The 26,259-nt window shown below is 43.3% G+C and overlaps 1 protein-coding gene across 2 annotated transcripts in view; it reads right to left on the bottom strand.

Moving 5' to 3' along the window:
- LOC106576631 (cullin-associated NEDD8-dissociated protein 1) overlaps positions 1-26,259 on the bottom strand; it is a 70,093-nt gene that overhangs the window by 27,295 nt on the left and 16,539 nt on the right. For both annotated transcript variants that reach the window (XM_082978012.1, XM_082978011.1), the window contains exons 4-7: positions 8,611-8,734; positions 7,384-7,640; positions 3,608-3,713; positions 3,018-3,163 (exon numbers count right to left, since the gene is read on the bottom strand). In XM_082978012.1, coding sequence (XP_082834138.1) covers positions 3,018-3,163; positions 3,608-3,713; positions 7,384-7,640; positions 8,611-8,734 — 633 coding nt within the window. The remainder of the gene's footprint in view (positions 1-3,017; positions 3,164-3,607; positions 3,714-7,383; positions 7,641-8,610; positions 8,735-26,259) is intronic.

Below are 26,259 nucleotides of genomic sequence, written 5' to 3'. Positions count from 1 at the left end.
ACACTCAATTAGTATTTGGTAGCACTGCCTTTAAATTGTTTAACTTGGGTCAAACGTTTTGGGTAGCCTTCCACAGGCTTCCCACAATAATTGGGTGGATTTTGGCCCTTTCCTCCTGACAGAGCTGGTGTAATGGAGTCAGGTTTGTAGGCCTCCTTGCTCACACACACTTTTTCAGTTCTGCCTACAAATTTTCTATAGGATTGAGGTCAGGGTTTTGTGATGGCCACTCCAATACCTTGACTGTGTTGTCCTTAAGCCATTTTGCCACAACTTTGGAAGTATGCTTGGGGTCATTGTTCATTTGGAAGACCCATTTGCAACCAAGCTTTAACTTCCTGACTGATGTCTTCAGATGTTGCTTCAATATAGCCACAAATTTCCTGCCTCATGATGCCATTCATTTTGTGAAGTGCACCAGTCCCTCCTGCAGCAAAGCACCCCCACAACATGATGCTGCCACCACCGTGCTTCACGGTTGGGATGGTGTTCTTCGGCTTGCAAGCCTTCCCCTTTTTCCTCCAAACATAACGATGGTCATTATGGCCAAACAGTTCTATTTTTGTTCCATCAGACCAGAGGACATTTCTCCAAAAAGTACGATCTTTGTCCCGATGTGCAGTTGCAAACCGTAGTCTGGCTTTTTTATGGCGGTTTTGGAGCAGTGGCATCTTCCTTGCTGAGCGGCCTTTCAGGTTATGTCGATATAGGACTCATTTTACTATGGATATAGATACTTTGTACCTGTTTCCTCCAGCATCTTCACAAGGTCTTTTGCTGTTGTTCTGGGATTGATTTGCACTTTTCGCGCTAAAGTACGTTCATCTCTAGGAGACAGAACGCGTCACCTTCCTGAGCGGTATGACGGCTGCGTGGTCCCATGGTGTTTATACTTGCATACTATTGTTTGTACAGATGAACGTGGTACCTTCAGGCGTTTGGAAATTGCTCCCAAGGATGAACCAGACTTGTGGAGGTCTACACATTTCTTTCTGAGGTCTTGGCTGATTTCTTTTGATTTTCCCATGATGTCAAGCAAAGAGGCACTGAGTTTGAAGGTAGGCCTTGAAATACAGCCACATCTCCAATTGATTCAAATTACGTAAATTAGTCTATCAGAAGCTTCTAAAGCCATGACATAATTTTCTGGAATTTTCCAAGCTGTTTAAAGGCAACTTAGTGTATGTAAACTTCTGACCAACTGGAATTGTGATACAGTGAATTACAAATGAAATCATCTGTGAACAATTGTTGGAAAAATGACTTGTGTCATGCACAAAGTAGATGTCCTAACCAACTTGCCAAACTATAGTTTGTTAACAAGAAATGTGTGGAGTGGTTGTAAAACGGGTTTTAATGACGCCAACCTAAGTGTATGTAAACTTCCGACTTCAACTGTATACTGTACACACATCTCTCCTGCAGTGATGAAGAGTCCTATAGGTCTCTCCTGAAGTGATGTAGAGTCCTATATGTTTCTCTTCTTAACAAGTGGAGGAGGTTATAATTATAGCTGTGGCAGTACCTTTCATGATTGTCCTTGAGGGGATGTAAATAAAGTTGTAGTAGGCTTGGGCGGTATACAGATTTTCATACAGTCATACCGCTCTTCTGCCATCCCGGGATTTAGACCATTACCAACATAGCACACAAGGTGGCGCTATAAAGATAAGCCCACTGGGTCTCTGCTACCAGAACGCTAACAAAATTAGCACAAGTAATCGCAAAAAACACATAGTTAAACGCTAACGAGCGTACGCGAGCATAAACTAATTGCGAAGACAGGCAAATCCAGCTCATAAAGTTCCACAAGCATAGCTAGTAGCTAGCGGATGTAAAGTTCCACAAGCATAGCTAGTAGCTAGCGGATGTAAAGTTCCACAAGCATAGCTAGTAGCTAGCGGATGTAAAGTTCCACAAGCATAGCTAGTAGCTAGCGGATGTAAAGTTCCACAAGCATAGCTAGTAGCTAGCGGATGTAAAGTTCCACAAGCATAGCTAGTAGCTAGCGGATGTAAAGTTCCACAAGCATAGCTAGTAGCTAGCGGATGTAAAGTTCCACAAGCATAGCTAGTAGCTAGCGGATGTAAAGTTCCACAAGCATAGCTAGTAGATAGCGGATGTAAAGTTCCACAAGCATAGCTAGTAGCTAGCGGATGTAAAGTTCCACAAGCATAGCTAGTAGCTAGCGGATGTAAAGTTCCACAAGCATAGCTAGCAGATGTAACGTTCCACAAGCATAGCTAGTAGCTAGTGGATGTAAAGTTACACAAGCATAGCTAGCGGATGTCATTTTCGGTGAGTGTGGACATTTACAAGCAAAAGTGAATTTTTTTGCAAATGAACAAAGTTGTGACATGCTTTTCTGAAAGAAGAGCAGCGTGTACACACGGAGCAGAGGGGAGAAGAACGGATGAGAAACAAAACTAGCAGGAAGCACAGGGACAAAATGGCAGCTGTTCAGATACCTCCTCCAGAGCTCTGTGACTTCTGGCAGAAAGCCATCAGAAGATATCTGATGGTAAAGATTTAGTAGTGAATTACATCCAAGTGTAACTTCATCACCTGATGTGCTGGACAACAGACTCAGCGATAAACACAGAACTCTACGGACTCACCAGCTCCATCTTTCTCCTGTTGTGCTTTTTACAAAACACCTGACTACTTTAACTGTTCTGGGGAACTAATGGAAAATAATGTGACAGGTGAAGAACGCCACCTGCTTTATCTCCTAACGCGTTGAAGTATTAACTTAATAAGCAGCTACAGATATTCACATTTATTAAAAAATAAAATAATAGACGGTATTGAAAAACTATCCTGTGGCTATTTACAAATACCACCAAAGACTTCTTGATAATCTGAATGACACTAACCTGGATACATAAACCTGAGGTTGAATGACCATGAGCTCGCAGTACCTTCAGTCTTCTTTGTGTGTGTGTGTGTGTGAGTGTGTGAGTGTGTGAGTGTGTGAGTGTGTGAGTGTGTGAGTGAGTGAGTGAGTGAGTGTTTACCTTGATAGTCTTCGTCTGCTCCGTCGGCATCCATGGCATTCTCATCTTCATCCTCATCATCGTAGTTATAGTTAGGGTCGTAGGTCAAATACTTCAGACAGATGCTGATGACAGTGCCCACATGTGGATAAACCTCCTTTGGACACCTGGAGAGAGGGAGAGATTGAAAAGTCATGGTTGAGTTCCGTTTAGTTTCCACTACTAATAAAAAGACTCCCATCTCTCAGCCTTTCTTCTCCTCGTGGTAATCTGGGAGGACAGACAGCACCACAGTAATCTTTCAACACTAGTTCTCCCTCTCTCCCTCCCAAACACTTGTTTGATGTAATCCATAAAAGGCACAAGATAGAACGGATGAAAGGGTTTCTAATCACAGAAACAGTGGGAGGCTAAACGTAGAAGAGAAGAGAGACTAGAGTATCCAATCACAACACAGGTCAAACACTTTAGGGTGAACGTGAATAAACTACCCAGTTCACTGAGAATTCTGGGATTCATTTTTCTGTCCTTCTGTGTTTGTTTCTCTGAACATAAAAACAATACCCCTCACTAGCTCTGAAGCCGTTTAAAATAGGACGTCTCTCTCTCACCTCCTGACGAAGGACTCGAAGGCCTGGATGCAGTATTCTCTCAGCTCATCATCGTCTATGTTACAGAACTTCACCACCAGAGGAATGATCTTCTCCAAGTATTCACCTGAGGACACACATGTTAATCATTCCATTAAAACTGAATGTTAGCTGTCAATCCATTAGTAACAACTTCATATTCTTTCATCTAATGTGACATGAAGGGAAGCAAGCCTCTGACTTCAAAAAAAAAAAGCCCAGAACTCACTGAGAATAGCAAATTACAAGTTACAGCTAGATAAAGGCTTTTGTGTTTTAAGCAAAATTGTAGAGCGAGCTCTTTCAAGATCACAAGAAAAGTTAATTAAAACAGGGGATAGCAGGATATGGAGAGACCGGAGGGAGAGCGGGGAGAGAAATAGTTTTGGAGTGTTGCTCTTCACTGAAGTAATCTTGCACATCTTAATCACTGCCGTCTTTGGCTCATCAAACACAGCGTGTGATTGGTTGATGGGGTGGGAGAAAAAGAGGGAGAAAAGAGAGAGGAAAAGAGGAGCGAGGCTAGCCTCAATGACTCCTCTCTCCATTTCCCTCCACCACTCTTCCAGAGAGAGGAAAAGAGGAGCTAGGCTAGCCTCAATGACTCCTCTCTCCATTTCCCTCCACCACTCTTCCAGAGAGAGGAAAAGAGGAGCGAGGCTAGCCTCAATGACTCCTCTCTCCATTTCCCTCCACCACTCTTCCAGAGAGAGGAAAAGAGGAGCTAGGCTAGCCTCAATGACTCCTCTCTCCATTTCCCTCCACCACTCTTCCAGAGAGAGGAAAAGAGGAGCGAGGCTAGCCTCAATGACTCCTCTCTCCATTTCCCTCCACCACTCTTCCAGAGAGAGGAAAAGAGGAGCTAGGCTAGCCTCAATGACTCCTCTCTCCATTTCCCTCCACCACTCTTCCAGAGAGAGGAAAAGAGGAGCTAGGCTAGCCTCAATGACTCCTCTCTCCATTTCCCTCTACCACTCTTCCAGAGAGAGGAAAAGAGGAGCTAGGCTAGCCTCAATGACTCCTCTCTCCATTTCCCTCCACCACTCTTCCAGAGAGAGGAAAAGAGGAGCTAGGCTAGCCTCAATGACTCCTCTCTCCATTTCCCTCCACCACTCTTCCAGAGAGAGGAAAAGAGGAGCTAGGCTAGCCTCAATGACTCCTCTCTCCATTTCCCTCCACCACTCTTCCAGAGAGAGGAAAAGAGGAGCTAGGCTAGCCTCAATGACTCCTCTCTCCATTTCCCTCCACCACTCTTCCAGAGAGAGGAAAAGAGGAGCGAGGCTAGCCTCAATGACTCCTCTCTCCATTTCCCTCCACCACTCTTCCAGAGAGAGGAAAAGAGGAGCGAGGCTAGCCTCAATGACTCCTCTCTCCATTTCCCTCCACCACTCTTCCAGAGAGAGGAAAAGAGGAGCTAGGCTAGCCTCAATGACTCCTCTCTCCATTTCCCTCCACCACTCTTCCAGAGAGAGGAAAAGAGGAGCGAGGCTAGCCTCAATGACTCCTCTCTCCATTTCCCTCCACCACTCTTCCAGAGAGAGGAAAAGAGGAGCTAGGCTAGCCTCAATGACTCCTCTCTCCATTTCCCTCCACCACTCTTCCAGAGAGAGGAAAAGAGGAGCGAGGCTAGCCTCAATGACTCCTCTCTCCATTTCCCTCCACCACTCTTCCAGAGAGAGGAAAAGAGGAGCGAGGCTAGCCTCAATGACTCCTCTCTCCATTTCCCTCCACCACTCTTCCAGAGAGAGGAGAAAGTGACAGATTGACAGGTAAATAAGGACAGAAAGAGGAGACTCTCCTGCCTCCTGTCAGAAAGTGTCACGTCCCTCCACGTCCCTGACCAGGAGTAATGGCTTCTCTCAAACATCAAGGAGACACTGACTTCCTTCAGGGGTTCTTTTAAAAGAAGTCTAATGGAAAAGAAATAGTCTAATATATTCTTTCACCTAGAAAATGATAAAATACTTCAATGTTGTCAATAGCCTAGGATCCCCGAGGAGCAGTGGGCATGACTAAGTAAAATAGCTAAAACAAACACATCTAGCCTAACTGAAATCCAAAAGGTGTTCCCAGATGGACTTGGCTACAGTCTGGCTGTCAATAAAAGCTAGGGGGGGAAAAGAGAGAGAAAAGAGAGAGAGAGAGAGATGGGAGAGAGAGAGAGATGGGAGAGAGAGAGAGAGAGAGAAGAGATGGGAGAGAGAGAGAGAGAAGAGATGGGAGAGAGAGAAGAGATGGGAGAGAGATGGGAGAGAGAGAGAGAGAGAAGAGATGGGAGAGAGAAGAGATGGGAGAGAGAGAGAGAGAAGAGATGGGAGAGAGAGAAGAGATGGGAGAGAGATGGGAGAGAGAGAGAGAGAGAGAGAAGAGATGGGAGAGAGAAGAGATGGGAGAGAGAGAGAAGAGATGGGAGAGAGAGAGAGAAGAGAGAGAAGAGATGGGAGAAGAGAGAGGAGAGATGGGAGAAGAGAGAGAGAGAAGAGAGAGAGAGAGAGAGAGAGAGAGAAGAGATGGGAGAGAGAGAGAGAGAAGAGATGGGAGAGAGAGAGAGATGGGAGAGAGAGAAGAGATGAGAGAGAGAGAGAGAGAGAGAGATGAGAGAGAGAGAGAGAGAGAGAGATGGGAGAGAGAGAGAGAGAGAGAGAGATGGGAGAGAGAGAGAGAGAGAGAGAGAAGAGCGAGAGAAGAGATGGGAGAGAGAGAGAGAGAGAGAGAGAGAGAGAGAGAGGAGAGAGAAGAGATGGGAGAGAGAGAGAGAAGAGATGAGAGAGAGAAGAGAGAGAAGAGATGGGAGAGAGAGAAGAGAGAGAAGAGATGGGAGAGAGAGAGAGAGAGAGAGAGAGAGAGAGAGAAGAGCGAGAGAAGAGATGGGAGAGAGAGAGAGAGAGGAGAGAGGAGAGAGGAGAGAGAGAGAGAGAGAGAGAGAGAGAGAGAGAAGAGATGGGAGAGAGAGAGAAGAGATGGGAGAGAAGAGATGGGAGAGAGAGAGAGAGAGAGAGAAGAGATGGGAGAGAGAAGACAGAACAGCTCTAACTGATCCATATTAATTCAGCCCATCCCAAAATATAATCAAGATTCAACGTCGACCCCGGTGAGCTCCAATTTAATTCTCCTGTAGCTGACTGCAACTAAAGCAGGTCACAAGACGCTGGCTGGCGAGTCATTTCATTCTCCTGGAGAAATGACACTATGTATACCCCAAAACATCTCTTATATGAACTGCACAACTCAAACCACATTTTATTGATCACATACACATATTTAGAGGGTGTAGTGTGAATGCTTGTGTTCCTAGCTCCTACAGTAATATTACATCATGTAATTATGAGAAAGCCAAAAAATATATATTTCTTTGTTTTACCTTTATTTAACTAGGCAAGTCAGTTAAGAACAAATTCTTATTTACAATGACGGCCTAGGAACAGTGGGTTAACTGCCTTGTTCAGGGGCAGAACGACAGATTTTTACCTTGTCAGCTCGGGGGATTCGATCTTGCAACCTTTCGGTTACTAGTCCAACACTCTAACCACTAGGCTACCTGCCACCTAAAGAAGGGGTCATTAACTGGAAAATGTTGGCTAAATTGTTTGACATTTCCAAATATAAAAAAGGTCCAAAATGTTCTGACATTGTGTCTCATACAAATTACTGCAGGGTTTGTTTTTCAACCGTTCAACTAGAAAAAGAAACCTATTGGAATATGTTATGTACATTAGTGATATCACTAGCCCATGTCTGTGTGTCTCTATGGAACTCACCGATTCTGTGTCCGGCCTGTCTGCTGATGGCTGCGATACACTGTATGTAGGTACGAGTAGTGGACATGGAGTCATTACGGGATAACTCTGACAGCAGGTGTTCAATAAGGTCCACAAAGACCAGGTTCCCACAGGACATGACCAGGTGACCCAGAGCGATGATGGTCCTCTTCCTGACCGCCAGGCGGGGGCTGGTCAGCTGAGGAAGCAGGCAGGACAGGATGGAGGGGTGAAAGTTCACCAGGAGACCACCCTGTCTGTTAGAGGAGAGGGAGAGAGGTTAGCACTATGTTAAGTAGTGTTATGTAGTGTCATCAGGCGGTATGATAGGCTGCGTAGGGTCTGGTCAGCTGGGAGAGCAGGCAGGACAGGATGGAGGGGTGAAAGTTCACCAGGAGACCACCCTGTCTGTTAGAGGAGAGGGAGAGAGGTTAGCACTATGTTAAGTAGTGTTATGTAGTGTCATCAGGCGGTATGATAGGCTGCGTAGGGGCTGGTCAGCTGGGAGAGCAGGCAGGACAGGATGGAGGGGTGAAAGTTCACCAGCAGACTAGAGGTTGGCAGCAGGAGTGAAAATGAATTCCTGTCCTGTCTTGTCAAATATTTTCCCGTACTGTCCTGATCCAGCAACCGTTATATATATAACCATTACAGGCAGAAATCAGAAATAACTTCAGATATTCAATTCACTGTAATAACCTAATCCAATAACAAAGACCCATCTATAGTGTATAATGGGTCCAGGCCAGCGGTCAGACAGTGAGAACACACCAACCTGGGTCCAGGCCAGCGGTCAGACAGTGAGAACACACCAACCTGGGTCCAGGCCAGCGGTCAGACAGTGAGAACACACCAACCTGGGTCCAGGCCAGCGGTCAGACAGTGAGAACACACCAACCTGGGTCCAGGCCAGCGGTCAGACAGTGAGAACACACCAACCTGGGTCCAGGCCAGCGGTCAGACAGTGAGAACACACCAACCTGGGTCCAGGCCAGCGGTCAGACAGTGAGAACACACCAACCTGGGTCCAGGCCAGCGGTCAGACAGTGAGAACACACCAACCTGGGTCCAGGCCAGCGGTCAGACAGTGAGAACACACCAACCTGGGTCCAGGCCAGCGGTCAGACAGTGGAGAACACACCAACCTGGGTCCAGGCCAGCGGTCAGACAGTGAGAACACACCAACCTGGGTCCAGGCCAGCGGTCAGACAGTGAGAACACACCAACCTGCAGAGCATGTCAGCCATGATGTCCAGGGCCTCCAGCTGAACTGAAACATCCTCCTGCTTGGCGATGGCACTGGTCAGACGGCCTGTGATCTTTTTACACACGCTGGCAGCCAGGGCCGAGCCTAGAGAGAGGGGGAGAGAAACATGGGGGGAGGGGGTTGGAGAGGAGAAAGACAGAGAGAGAGGGAGAGAAACATGGGGGGAGGGAGTTGGAGAGGAGAAAGACAGAGAGAGGGGGAGAGAAACATGGGGGAGGGAGTTGGAGAGGAGAAAGACAGAGAGAGGGGGAGAGAAACATGGGGGAGGGGGTTGGAGAGGAGAAAGACAGAGAGAGGGGGAGAGAAACATGGGGGGAGGGGGTTGGAGAGGAGAAAGACAGAGAGAGGGAGAGAAACATGGGGGGAGGGGGTTGGAGAGGAGAAAGACAGAGAGAGGGAGAGAAACATGGGGGAGGGGGTTGGAGAGGAGAAAGACAGAGAGAGGGAGAGAAACATGGGGGAGGGGGTTGGAGAGGAGAAAGACAGAGAGAGGGGGAGAGAAACATGGGGGAGGGGGTTGGAGAGGAGAAAGACAGAGAGGGGGAGAGAAACATGGGGGAGGGGGTTGGAGAGGAGAAAGACAGAGAGAGGGAGAGAAACATGGGGGAGGGGGTTGGAGAGGAGAAAGACAGAGAGAGGGGGAGAGAAACATGGGGGAGGGGGTTGGAGAGGAGAAAGACAGAGAGAGGGAGAGAAACATGGGGGAGGGGGTTGGAGAGGAGAAAGACAGAGAGAGGGGAGAGAAACATGGGGGGAGGGGGTTGGAGAGGAGAAAGACAGAGAGAGGGAGAGAAACATGGGGGGAGGGGGTTGGAGAGGAGAAAGACAGAGAGAGGGAGAGAAACATGGGGGAGGGGGTTGGAGAGGAGAAAGACAGAGAGAGAGGGAGAAACATGGGGGGAGGGGGTTGGAGAGGAGAAAGACAGAGAGAGAGGGAGAAACATGGGGGGAGGGGGTTGGAGAGGAGAAAGACAGAGAGAGGGAGAGAAACATGGGGGGAGGGGGTTGGAGAGGAGAAAGACAGAGAGAGAGGGAGAAACATGGGGGGAGGGGGTTGGAGAGGAGAAAGACAGAGAGAGAGGGAGAGAAACATGGGGGAGGGAGTTGGAGAGGAGAAAGACAGAGAGAGGGAGAGAAACATGGGGGAGGGAGTTGGAGAGGAGAAAGACAGAGAGAAGGAGAGAAACAGAGAGACAGAAAGAGACAGAGTTAGCTAAATGAGTCACACTGCTGTCAGCCAATATGGCTGATGCCTGAAGGTGATGGGGATGCAAGGCTGTTAACAGATGCTCTCTTCTCCCATGTCCATCGACATGACTGGGAAAGGTCTGAATACAACTGAAGATAAACCAGGTTGGAAGGAGGACATCTAGCTGGAGGGGATAGTCCATCAGTTCATTACCCAACTGGTTTAACTAACACACTACAACACCATCACTAGAGGGGATGGTCCATCAGTTCATTATCTAACTGGTTTAACTAACACACTACAACACCATCACTAGAGGGGATGGTCCATCAGTTCATTATCTAACTGGTTTAACTAACACACTACAACACCATCACTAGAGGGGATGGTCCATCAGTTCATTACCCAACTGGTTTAACTAACACACTACAACACCATCACTAGAGGGGATGGTCCATCAGTTCATTATCTAACTGGTTTAACTAACACACTACAACACCATCACTAGAGGGGATGGTCCATCAGTTCATTATCTAACTGGTTTAACTAACACACTACAACACCATCACTAGAGGGGATGGTCCATCAGTTCATTATCTAACTGGTTTAACTAACACACTACAACACCATCACTAGAGGGGATGGTCCATCAGTTCATTATCTAACTGGTTTAACTAACACACTACAACACCATCACTAGAGGGGATGGTCCATCAGTTCATTATCTAACTGGTTTAACTAACACACTACAACACCATCACTAGAGGGGATGGTCCATCAGTTCATTATCTAACTGGTTTAACTAACACACTACAACACCATCACTAGAGGGGATGGTCCATCAGTTCATTATCTAACTGGTTTAACTAACACACTACAACACCATCACTAGAGGGGATGGTCCATCAGTTCATTATCTAACTGGTTTAACTAACACACTACAACACCATCACTAGAGGGGATGGTCCATCAGTTCATTATCTAACTGGTTTAACTAACACACTACAACACCATCACTAGAGGGGATGGTCCATCAGTTCATTATCTAACTGGTTTAACTAACACACTACAACACCATCACTAGAGGGGATGGTCCATCAGTTCATTATCTAACTGGTTTAACTAACACACTACAACACCATCACTAGAGGGGATGGTCCATCAGTTCATTATCTAACTGGTTTAACTAACACACTACAACACCATCACTAGAGGGGATGGTCCATCAGTTCATTATCTAACTGGTTTAACTAACACACTACAACACCATCACTAGAGGGGATGGTCCATCAGTTCATTATCTAACTGGTTTAACTAACACACTACAACACCATCACTAGAGGGGATGGTCCATCAGTTCATTATCTAACTGGTTTAACTAACACACTACAACACCATCACTAGAGGGGATGGTCCATCAGTTCATTATCTAACTGGTTTAACTAACACACTACAACACCATCACTAGAGGGGATGGTCCATCAGTTCATTATCTAACTGGTTTAACTAACACACTACAACACCATCACTAGAGGGGATGGTCCATCAGTTCATTATCTAACTGGTTTAACTAACACACTACAACACCATCACTAGAGGGGATGGTCCATCAGTTCATTATCTAACTGGTTTAACTAACACACTACAACACCATCACTAGAGGGGATGGTCCATCAGTTCATTATCTAACTGGTTTAACTAACACACTACAACACCATCACTAGAGGGGATGGTCCATCAGTTCATTATCTAACTGGTTTAACTAACACACTACAACACCATCACTAGAGGGGATGGTCCATCAGTTCATTATCTAACTGGTTTAACTAACACACTACAACACCATCACTAGAGGGGATGGTCCATCAGTTCATTATCTAACTGGTTTAACTAACACACTACAACACCATCACTAGAGGGGATGGTCCATCAGTTCATTATCTAACTGGTTTAACTAACACACTACAACACCATCACTAGAGGGGATGGTCCATCAGTTCATTATCTAACTGGTTTAACTAACACACTACAACACCATCACTAGAGGGGATGGTCCATCAGTTCATTATCTAACTGGTTTAACTAACACACTACAACACCATCACTAGAGGGGATGGTCCATCAGTTCATTATCTAACTGGTTTAACTAACACACTACAACACCATCACTAGAGGGGATGGTCCATCAGTTCATTATCTAACTGGTTTAACTAACACACTACAACACCATCACTAGAGGGGATGGTCCATCAGTTCATTATCTAACTGGTTTAACTAACACACTACAACACCATCACTAGAGGGGATGGTCCATCAGTTCATTATCTAACTGGTTTAACTAACACACTACAACACCATCACTAGAGGGGATGGTCCATCAGTTCATTATCTAACTGGTTTAACTAACACACTACAACACCATCACTAGAGGGGATGGTCCATCAGTTCATTATCTAACTGGTTTAACTAACACACTACAACACCATCACTAGAGGGGATGGTCCATCAGTTCATTATCTAACTGGTTTAACTAACACACTACAACACCATCACTAGAGGGGATGGTCCATCAGTTCATTATCTAACTGGTTTAACTAACACACTACAACACCATCACTAGAGGGGATGGTCCATCAGTTCATTATCTAACTGGTTTAACTAACACACTACAACACAATCACTAGAGGGGATGGTCCATCAGTTCATTATCTAACTGGTTTAACTAACACACTACAACACCATCACTAGAGGGGATGGTCCATCAGTTCATTATCTAACTGGTTTAACTAACACACTACAACACCATCACTAGAGGGGATGGTCCATCAGTTCATTATCTAACTGGTTTAACTAACACACTACAACACCATCACTAGAGGGGATGGTCCATCAGTTCATTATCTAACTGGTTTAACTAACACACTACAACACCATCACTAGAGGGGATGGTCCATCAGTTCATTATCTAACTGGTTTAACTAACACACTACAACACCATCACTAGAGGGGATGGTCCATCAGTTCATTATCTAACTGGTTTAACTAACACACTACAACACCATCACTAGAGGGGATGGTCCATCAGTTCATTATCTAACTGGTTTAACTAACACACTACAACACCATCACTAGAGGGGATGGTCCATCAGTTCATTATCTAACTGGTTTAACTAACACACTACAACACCATCACTAGAGGGGATGGTCCATCAGTTCATTATCTAACTGGTTTAACTAACACACTACAACACCATCACTAGAGGGGATGGTCCATCAGTTCATTATCTAACTGGTTTAACTAACACACTACAACACCATCACTAGAGGGGATGGTCCATCAGTTCATTATCTAACTGGTTTAACTAACACACTACAACACCATCACTAGAGGGGATGGTCCATCAGTTCATTATCTAACTGGTTTAACTAACACACTACAACACCATCACTAGAGGGGATGGTCCATCAGTTCATTATCTAACTGGTTTAACTAACACACTACAACACCATCACTAGAGGGGATGGTCCATCAGTTCATTATCTAACTGGTTTAACTAACACACTACAACACCATCACTAGAGGGGATGGTCCATCAGTTCATTATCTAACTGGTTTAACTAACACACTACAACACCATCACTAGAGGGGATGGTCCATCAGTTCATTATCTAACTGGTTTAACTAACACACTACAACACCATCACTAGAGGGGATGGTCCATCAGTTCATTATCTAACTGGTTTAACTAACACACTACAACACCATCACTAGAGGGGATGGTCCATCAGTTCATTATCTAACTGGTTTAACTAACACACTACAACACCATCACTAGAGGGGATGGTCCATCAGTTCATTATCTAACTGGTTTAACTAACACACTACAACACCATCACTAGAGGGGATGGTCCATCAGTTCATTATCTAACTGGTTTAACTAACACACTACAACACCATCACTAGAGGGGATGGTCCATCAGTTCATTATCTAACTGGTTTAACTAACACACTACAACACCATCACTAGAGGGGATGGTCCATCAGTTCATTATCTAACTGGTTTAACTAACACACTACAACACCATCACTAGAGGGGATGGTCCATCAGTTCATTATCTAACTGGTTTAACTAACACACTACAACACCATCACTAGAGGGGATGGTCCATCAGTTCATTATCTAACTGGTTTAACTAACACACTACAACACCATCACTAGAGGGGATGGTCCATCAGTTCATTATCTAACTGGTTTAACTAACACACTACAACACCATCACTAGAGGGGATGGTCCATCAGTTCATTATCTAACTGGTTTAACTAACACACTACAACACCATCACTAGAGGGGATGGTCCATCAGTTCATTATCTAACTGGTTTAACTAACACACTACAACACCATCACTAGAGGGGATGGTCCATCAGTTCATTATCTAACTGGTTTAACTAACACACTACAACACCATCACTAGAGGGGATGGTCCATCAGTTCATTATCTAACTGGTTTAACTAACACACTACAACACCATCACTAGAGGGGATGGTCCATCAGTTCATTATCTAACTGGTTTAACTAACACACTACAACACCATCACTAGAGGGGATGGTCCATCAGTTCATTATCTAACTGGTTTAACTAACACACTACAACACCATCACTAGAGGGGATGGTCCATCAGTTCATTATCTAACTGGTTTAACTAACACACTACAACACCATCACTAGAGGGGATGGTCCATCAGTTCATTATCTAACTGGTTTAACTAACACACTACAACACCATCACTAGAGGGGATGGTCCATCAGTTCATTATCTAACTGGTTTAACTAACACACTACAACACCATCACTAGAGGGGATGGTCCATCAGTTCATTATCTAACTGGTTTAACTAACACACTACAACACCATCACTAGAGGGGATGGTCCATCAGTTCATTATCTAACTGGTTTAACTAACACACTACAACACCATCACTAGAGGGGATGGTCCATCAGTTCATTATCTAACTGGTTTAACTAACACACTACAACACCATCACTAGAGGGGATGGTCCATCAGTTCATTATCTAACTGGTTTAACTAACACACTACAACACCATCACTAGAGGGGATGGTCCATCAGTTCATTATCTAACTGGTTTAACTAACACACTACAACACCATCACTAGAGGGGATGGTCCATCAGTTCATTATCTAACTGGTTTAACTAACACACTACAACACCATCACTAGAGGGGATGGTCCATCAGTTCATTATCTAACTGGTTTAACTAACACACTACAACACCATCACTAGAGGGGATGGTCCATCAGTTCATTATCTAACTGGTTTAACTAACACACTACAACACCATCACTAGAGGGGATGGTCCATCAGTTCATTATCTAACTGGTTTAACTAACACACTACAACACCATCACTAGAGGGGATGGTCCATCAGTTCATTATCTAACTGGTTTAACTAACACACTACAACACCATCACTAGAGGGGATGGTCCATCAGTTCATTATCTAACTGGTTTAACTAACACACTACAACACCATCACTAGAGGGGATGGTCCATCAGTTCATTATCTAACTGGTTTAACTAACACACTACAACACCATCACTAGAGGGGATGGTCCATCAGTTCATTATCTAACTGGTTTAACTAACACACTACAACACCATCACTAGAGGGGATGGTCCATCAGTTCATTATCTAACTGGTTTAACTAACACACTACAACACCATCACTAGAGGGGATGGTCCATCAGTTCATTATCTAACTGGTTTAACTAACACACTACAACACCATCACTAGAGGGGATGGTCCATCAGTTCATTATCTAACTGGTTTAACTAACACACTACAACACCATCACTAGAGGGGATGGTCCATCAGTTCATTATCTAACTGGTTTAACTAACACACTACAACACCATCACTAGAGGGGATGGTCCATCAGTTCATTATCTAACTGGTTTAACTAACACACTACAACACCATCACTAGAGGGGATGGTCCATCAGTTCATTATCTAACTGGTTTAACTAACACACTACAACACCATCACTAGAGGGGATGGTCCATCAGTTCATTATCTAACTGGTTTAACTAACACACTACAACACCATCACTAGAGGGGATGGTCCATCAGTTCATTATCTAACTGGTTTAACTAACACACTACAACACCATCACTAGAGGGGATGGTCCATCAGTTCATTATCTAACTGGTTTAACTAACACACTACAACACCATCACTAGAGGGGATGGTCCATCAGTTCATTATCTAACTGGTTTAACTAACACACTACAACACCATCACTAGAGGGGATGGTCCATCAGTTCATTATCTAACTGGTTTAACTAACACACTACAACACCATCACTAGAGGGGATGGTCCATCAGTTCATTATCTAACTGGTTTAACTAACACACTACAACACCATCACTAGAGGGGATGGTCCATCAGTTCATTATCTAACTGGTTTAACTAACACACTACAACACCATCACTAGAGGGGATGGTCCATCAGTTCATTATCTAACTGGTTTAACTAACACACTACAACACCATCACTAGAGGGGATGGTCCATCAGTTCATTATCTAACTGGTTTAACTAACACACTACAACACCATCACTAGAGGGGATGGTCCATCAGTTCATTATCTAACTGGTTTAACTAACACACTACAACACCATCACTAGAGGGGATGGTCCATCAGTTCATTATCTAACTGGTTTAACTAACACACTACAACACCATCACTAGAGGGGATGGTCCATCAGTTCATTACCTAACTGGTTTAACTAACACACTACAACACCATCACTAGAGGGGATGGTCCATCAGTTCATTATCTAACTGGTTTAACTAACACACTACAACACCATCACTAGAGGGGATGGTCCATCAGTTCATTATCTAACTGGTTTAACTAACACACTACAACACCATCACTAGAGGGGATGGTCCATCAGTTCATTATCTAACTGGTTTAACTAACACACTACAACACCATCACTAGAGGGGATGGTCCATCAGTTCATTATCTAACTGGTTTAACTAACACACTACAACACCATCACTAGAGGGGATGGTCCATCAGTTCATTATCTAACTGGTTTAACTAACACACTACAACACCATCACTAGAGGGGATGGTCCATCAGTTCATTATCTAACTGGTTTAACTAACACACTACAACACCATCACTAGAGGGGATGGTCCATCAGTTCATTATCTAACTGGTTTAACTAACACACTACAACACCATCACTAGAGGGGATGGTCCATCAGTTCATTATCTAACTGGTTTAACTAACACACTACAACACCATCACTAGAGGGGATGGTCCATCAGTTCATTATCTAACTGGTTTAACTAACACACTACAACACCATCACTAGAGGGGATGGTCCATCAGTTCATTATCTAACTGGTTTAACTAACACACTACAACACCATCACTAGAGGGGATGGTCCATCAGTTCATTATCTAACTGGTTTAACTAACACACTACAACACCATCACTAGAGGGGATGGTCCATCAGTTCATTATCTAACTGGTTTAACTAACACACTACAACACCATCACTAGAGGGGATGGTCCATCAGTTCATTATCTAACTGGTTTAACTAACACACTACAACACCATCACTAGAGGGGATGGTCCATCAGTTCATTATCTAACTGGTTTAACTAACACACTACAACACCATCACTAGAGGGGATGGTCCATCAGTTCATTATCTAACTGGTTTAACTAACACACTACAACACCATCACTAGAGGGGATGGTCCATCAGTTCATTATCTAACTGGTTTAACTAACACACTACAACACCATCACTAGAGGGGATGGTCCATCAGTTCATTATCTAACTGGTTTAACTAACACACTACAACACCATCACTAGAGGGGATGGTCCATCAGTTCATTATCTAACTGGTTTAACTAACACACTACAACACCATCACTAGAGGGGATGGTCCATCAGTTCATTATCTAACTGGTTTAACTAACACACTACAACACCATCACTAGAGGGGATGGTCCATCAGTTCATTATCTAACTGGTTTAACTAACACACTACAACACCATCACTAGAGGGGATGGTCCATCAGTTCATTATCTAACTGGTTTAACTAACACACTACAACACCATCACTAGAGGGGATGGTCCATCAGTTCATTATCTAACTGGTTTAACTAACACACTACAACACCATCACTAGAGGGGATGGTCCATCAGTTCATTATCTAACTGGTTTAACTAACACACTACAACACCATCACTAGAGGGGATGGTCCATCAGTTCATTATCTAACTGGTTTAACTAACACACTACAACACCATCACTAGAGGGGATGGTCCATCAGTTCATTATCTAACTGGTTTAACTAACACACTACAACACCATCACTAGAGGGGATGGTCCATCAGTTCATTATCTAACTGGTTTAACTAACACACTACAACACCATCACTAGAGGGGATGGTCCATCAGTTCATTATCTAACTGGTTTAACTAACACACTACAACACCATCACTAGAGGGGATGGTCCATCAGTTCATTATCTAACTGGTTTAACTAACACACTACAACACCATCACTAGAGGGGATGGTCCATCAGTTCATTATCTAACTGGTTTAACTAACACACTACAACACCATCACTAGAGGGGATGGTCCATCAGTTCATTATCTAACTGGTTTAACTAACACACTACAACACCATCACTAGAGGGGATGGTCCATCAGTTCATTATCTAACTGGTTTAACTAACACACTACAACACCATCACTAGAGGGGATGGTCCATCAGTTCATTATCTAACTGGTTTAACTAACACACTACAACACCATCACTAGAGGGGATGGTCCATCAGTTCATTATCTAACTGGTTTAACTAACACACTACAACACCATCACTAGAGGGGATGGTCCATCAGTTCATTATCTAACTGGTTTAACTAACACACTACAACACCATCACTAGAGGGGATGGTCCATCAGTTCATTATCTAACTGGTTTAACTAACACACTACAACACCATCACTAGAGGGGATGGTCCATCAGTTCATTATCTAACTGGTTTAACTAACACACTACAACACCATCACTAGAGGGGATGGTCCATCAGTTCATTATCTAACTGGTTTAACTAACACACTACAACACCATCACTAGAGGGGATGGTCCATCAGTTCATTATCTAACTGGTTTAACTAACACACTACAACACCATCACTAGAGGGGATGGTCCATCAGTTCATTATCTAACTGGTTTAACTAACACACTACAACACCATCACTAGAGGGGATGGTCCATCAGTTCATTATCTAACTGGTTTAACTAACACACTACAACACCATCACTAGAGGGGATGGTCCATCAGTTCATTATCTAACTGGTTTAACTAACACACTACAACACCATCACTAGAGGGGATGGTCCATCAGTTCATTATCTAACTGGTTTAACTAACACACTACAACACCATCACTAGAGGGGATGGTCCATCAGTTCATTATCTAACTGGTTTAACTAACACACTACAACACCATCACTAGAGGGGATGGTCCATCAGTTCATTATCTAACTGGTTTAACTAACACACTACAACACCATCACTAGAGGGGATGGTCCATCAGTTCATTATCTAACTGGTTTAACTAACACACTACAACACCATCACTAGAGGGGATGGTCCATCAGTTCATTATCTAACTGGTTTAACTAACACACTACAACACCATCACTAGAGGGGATGGTCCATCAGTTCATTATCTAACTGGTTTAACTAACACACTACAACACCATCACTAGAGGGGATAGTCCATCAGTTCATTACCTAACTGGTTTAACTAACACACTACAACACCATCACTAGAGGGGATGGTCCATCAGTTCATTATCTAACTGGTTTAACTAACACACTACAACACCATCACTAGAGGGGATGGTCCATCAGTTCATTATCTAACTGGTTTAACTAACACACTACAACACCATCACTAGAGGGGATGGTCCATCAGTTCATTATCTAACTGGTTTAACTAACACACTACAACACCATCACTAGAGGGGATGGTCCATCAGTTCATTATCTAACTGGTTTAACTAACACACTACAACACCATCACTAGAGGGGATGGTCCATCAGTTCATTATCTAACTGGTTTAACTAACACACTACAACACCATCACTAGAGGGGATGGTCCATCAGTTCATTATCTAACTGGTTTAACTAACACACTACAACACCATCACTAGAGGGGATGGTCCATCAGTTCATTATCTAACTGGTTTAACTAACACACTACAACACCATCACTAGAGGGGATGGTCCATCAGTTCATTATCTAACTGGTTTAACTAACACACTACAACACCATCACTAGAGGGGATGGTCCATCAGTTCATTATCTAACTGGTTTAACTAACACACTACAACACCATCACTAGAGGGGATGGTCCATCAGTTCATTATCTAACTGGTTTAACTAACACACTACAACACCATCACTAGAGGGGATGGTCCATCAGTTCATTATCTAACTGGTTTAACTAACACACTACAACACCATCACTAGAGGGGATGGTCCATCAGTTCATTATCTAACTGGTTTAACTAACACACTACAACACCATCACTAGAGGGGATGGTCCATCAGTTCATTATCTAACTGGTTTAACTAACACACTACAACACCATCACTAGAGGGGATGGTCCATCAGTTCATTATCTAACTGGTTTAACTAACACACTACAACACCATCACTAGAGGGGATAGTCCATCAGTTCATTACCTAACTGGTTTAACTAACACACTACAACACCATCACTAGAGGGGATGGTCCATCAGTTCATTATCTAACTGGTTTAACTAACACACTACAACACCATCACTAGAGGGGATGGTCCATCAGTTCATTATCTAACTGGTTTAACTAACACACTACAACACCATCACTAGAGGGGATGGTCCATCAGTTCATTATCTAACTGGTTTAACTAACACACTACAACACCATCACTAGAGGGGATAGTCCATCAGTTCATTACAACACCATCACTAGAGGGGATGGTCCATCAGTTCATTATCTAACTGGTTTAACTAACACACTACAACACCATCACTAGAGGGGATAGTCCATCAGTTCATTACCCAACTGGTTTAACTAACACACTACAACACCATCACTAGAGGGGATGGTCCATCAGTTCATTATCTAACTGGTTTAACTAACACACTACAACACCATCACTAGAGGGGATGGTCCATCAGTTCATTATCTAACTGGTTTAACTAACACACTACAACACCATCACTAGAGGGGATGGTCCATCAGTTCATTATCTAACTGGTTTAACTAACACACTACAACACCATCACTAGAGGGGATGGTCCATCAGTTCATTATCTAACTGGTTTAACTAACACACTACAACACCATCACTAGAGGGGATGGTCCATCAGTTCATTATCTAACTGGTTTAACTAACACACTACAACACCATCACTAGAGGGGATGGTCCATCAGTTCATTATCTAACTGGTTTAACTAACACACTACAACACCATCACTAGAGGGGATGGTCCATCAGTTCATTATCTAACTGGTTTAACTAACACACTACAACACCATCACTAGAGGGGATGGTCCATCAGTTCATTATCTAACTGGTTTAACTAACACACTACAACACCATCACTAGAGGGGATGGTCCATCAGTTCATTATCTAACTGGTTTAACTAACACACTACAACACCATCACTAGAGGGGATGGTCCATCAGTTCATTATCTAACTGGTTTAACTAACACACTACAACACCATCACTAGAGGGGATGGTCCATCAGTTCATCACTAGAGGGGATGGTCCATCAGTTCATTATCTAACTGGTTTAACTAACACACTACAACACCATCACTAGAGGGGATGGTCCATCAGTTCATTATCTAACTGGTTTAACTAACACACTACAACACCATCACTAGAGGGGATGGTCCATCAGTTCATTATCTAACTGGTTTAACTAACACACTACAACACCATCACTAGAGGGGATGGTCCATCAGTTCATTATCTAACTGGTTTAACTAACACACTACAACACCATCACTAGAGGGGATAGTCCATCAGTTCATTATCTAACTGGTTTAACTAACACACTACAACACCATCACTAGAGGGGATGGTCCATCAGTTCATTACCCAACTGGTTTAACTAACACACTACAACACCATCACTAGAGGGGATGGTCCATCAGTTCATTATCTAACTGGTTTAACTAACACACTACAACACCATCACTAGAGGGGATAGTCCATCAGTTCATTATCTAACTGGTTTAACTAACACACTACAACACCATCACTAGAGGGGATGGTCCATCAGTTCATTATCTAACTGGTTTAACTAACACACTACAACACCATCACTAGAGGGGATAGTCCATCAGTTCATTACCCAACTGGTTTAACTAACACACTACAACACCATCACTAGAGGGGATGGTCCATCAGTTCATTATCTAACTGGTTTAACTAACACACTACAACACCATCACTAGAGGGGATGGTCCATCAGTTCATTATCTAACTGGTTTAACTAACACACTACAACACCATCACTAGAGGGGATGGTCCATCAGTTCATTATCTAACTGGTTTAACTAACACACTACAACACCATCACTAGAGGGGATGGTCCATCAGTTCATTATCTAACTGGTTTAACTAACACACTACAACACCATCACTAGAGGGGATGGTCCATCAGTTCATTATCTAACTGGTTTAACTAACACACTACAACACCATCACTAGAGGGGATGGTCCATCAGTTCATTATCTAACTGGTTTAACTAACACACTACAACACCATCACTAGAGGGGATGGTCCATCAGTTCATTATCTAACTGGTTTAACTAACACACTACAACACCATCACTAGAGGGGATGGTCCATCAGTTCATTATCTAACTGGTTTAACTAACACACTACAACACCATCACTAGAGGGGATGGTCCATCAGTTCATTATCTAACTGGTTTAACTAACACACTACAACACCATCACTAGAGGGGATAGTCCATCAGTTCATTATCTAACTGGTTTAACTAACACACTACAACACCATCACTAGAGGGGATGGTCCATCAGTTCATTATCTAACTGGTTTAACTAACACACTACAACACCATCACTAGAGGGGATGGTCCATCAGTTCATTATCTAACTGGTTTAACTAACACACTACAACACCATCACTAGAGGGGATGGTCCATCAGTTCATTATCTAACTGGTTTAACTAACACACTACAACACCATCACTAGAGGGGATGGTCCATCAGTTCATTATCTAACTGGTTTAACTAACACACTACAACACCATCACTAGAGGGGATGGTCCATCAGTTCATTATCTAACTGGTTTAACTAACACACTACAACACCATCACTAGAGGGGATGGTCCATCAGTTCATTATCTAACTGGTTTAACTAACACACTACAACACCATCACTAGAGGGGATGGTCCATCAGTTCATTATCTAACTGGTTTAACTAACACACTACAACACCATCACTAGAGGGGATGGTCCATCAGTTCATTACCTAACTGGTTTAACTAACACACTACAACACCATCACTAGAGGGGATGGTCCATCAGTTCATTATCTAACTGGTTTAACTAACACACTACAACACCATCACTAGAGGGGATGGTCCATCAGTTCATTACCCAACTGGTTTAACTAACACACTACAACACCATCACTAGAGGGGATGGTCCATCAGTTCATTATCTAACTGGTTTAACTAACACACTACAACACCATCACTAGAGGGGATGGTCCATCAGTTCATTATCTAACTGGTTTAACTAACACACTACAACACCATCACTAGAGGGGATGGTCCATCAGTTCATTATCTAACTGGTTTAACTAACACACTACAACACCATCACTAGAGGGGATGGTCCATCAGTTCATTACCTAACTGGTTTAACTAACACACTACAACACCATCACTAGAGGGGATGGTCCATCAGTTCATTATCTAACTGGTTTAACTAACACACTACAACACCATCACTAGAGGGGATGGTCCATCAGTTCATTATCTAACTGGTTTAACTAACACACTACAACACCATCACTAGAGGGGATAGTCCATCAGTTCATTATCTAACTGGTTTAACTAACACACTACAACACCATCACTAGAGGGGATAGTCCATCAGTTCATTATCTAACTGGTTTAACTAACACACTACAACACCATCACTAGAGGGGATGGTCCATCAGTTCATTATCTAACTGGTTTAACTAACACACTACAACACCATCACTAGAGGGGATAGTCCATCAGTTCATTACCCAACTGGTTTAACTAACACACTACAACACCATCACTAGAGGGGATGGTCCATCAGTTCATTATCTAACTGGTTTAACTAACACACTACAACACCATCACTAGAGGGGATGGTCCATCAGTTCATTATCTAACTGGTTTAACTAACACACTACAACACCATCACTAGAGGGGATGGTCCATCAGTTCATTATCTAACTGGTTTAACTAACACACTACAACACCATCACTAGAGGGGATGGTCCATCAGTTCATTATCTAACTGGTTTAACTAACACACTACAACACCATCACTAGAGGGGATGGTCCATCAGTTCATTATCTAACTGGTTTAACTAACACACTACAACACCATCACTAGAGGGGATGGTCCATCAGTTCATTATCTAACTGGTTTAACTAACACACTACAACACCATCACTAGAGGGGATGGTCCATCAGTTCATTACCTAACTGGTTTAACTAACACACTACAACACCATCACTAGAGGGGATGGTCCATCAGTTCATTATCTAACTGGTTTAACTAACACACTACAACACCATCACTAGAGGGGATGGTCCATCAGTTCATTATCTAACTGGTTTAACTAACACACTACAACACCATCACTAGAGGGGATGGTCCATCAGTTCATTATCTAACTGGTTTAACTAACACACTACAACACCATCACTAGAGGGGATGGTCCATCAGTTCATTACCCAACTGGTTTAACTAACACACTACAACACCATCACTAGAGGGGATGGTCCATCAGTTCATTATCTAACTGGTTTAACTAACACACTACAACACCATCACTAGAGGGGATGGTCCATCAGTTCATTATCTAACTGGTTTAACTAACACACTACAACACCATCACTAGAGGGGATGGTCCATCAGTTCATTATCTAACTGGTTTAACTAACACACTACAACACCATCACTAGAGGAGATGGTCCATCAGTTCATTATCTAACTGGTTTAACTAACACACTACAACACCATCACTAGAGGGGATAGTCCATCAGTTCATTATCTAACTGGTTTAACTAACACACTACAACACCATCACTAGAGGGGATGGTCCATCAGTTCATTACCCAACTGGTTTAACTAACACACTACAACACCATCACTAGAGGGGATGGTCCATCAGTTCATTATCTAACTGGTTTAACTAACACACTACAACACCATCACTAGAGGGGATAGTCCATCAGTTCATTATCTAACTGGTTTAACTAACACACTACAACACCATCACTAGAGGGGATGGTCCATCAGTTCATTATCTAACTGGTTTAACTAACACACTACAACACCATCACTAGAGGGGATAGTCCATCAGTTCATTACCCAACTGGTTTAACTAACACACTACAACACCATCACTAGAGGGGATGGTCCATCAGTTCATTATCTAACTGGTTTAACTAACACACTACAACACCATCACTAGAGGGGATAGTCCATCAGTTCATTACCCAACTGGTTTAACTAACACACTACAACACCATCACTAGAGGGGATGGTCCATCAGTTCATTATCTAACTGGTTTAACTAACACACTACAACACCATCACTAGAGGGGATGGTCCATCAGTTCATTATCTAACTGGTTTAACTAACACACTACAACACCATCACTAGAGGGGATGGTCCATCAGTTCATTATCTAACTGGTTTAACTAACACACTACAACACCATCACTAGAGGGGATGGTCCATCAGTTCATTATCTAACTGGTTTAACTAACACACTACAACACCATCACTAGAGGGGATGGTCCATCAGTTCATTATCTAACTGGTTTAACTAACACACTACAACACCATCACTAGAGGGGATGGTCCATCAGTTCATTATCTAACTGGTTTAACTAACACACTACAACACCATCACTAGAGGGGATAGTCCATCAGTTCATTATCTAACTGGTTTAACTAACACACTACAACACCATCACTAGAGGGGATGGTCCATCAGTTCATTATCTAACTGGTTTA

Source organism: Salmo salar, chromosome 07 (genome assembly GCF_965601325.2).
Source record: "Salmo salar chromosome 07, fSalSal1, whole genome shotgun sequence".
NCBI lineage: Eukaryota > Metazoa > Chordata > Actinopteri > Salmoniformes > Salmonidae > Salmo > Salmo salar.
Note: the sequence above shows the minus strand (reverse complement) of the source record. Positions and strands in the feature narration are given on the sequence as shown.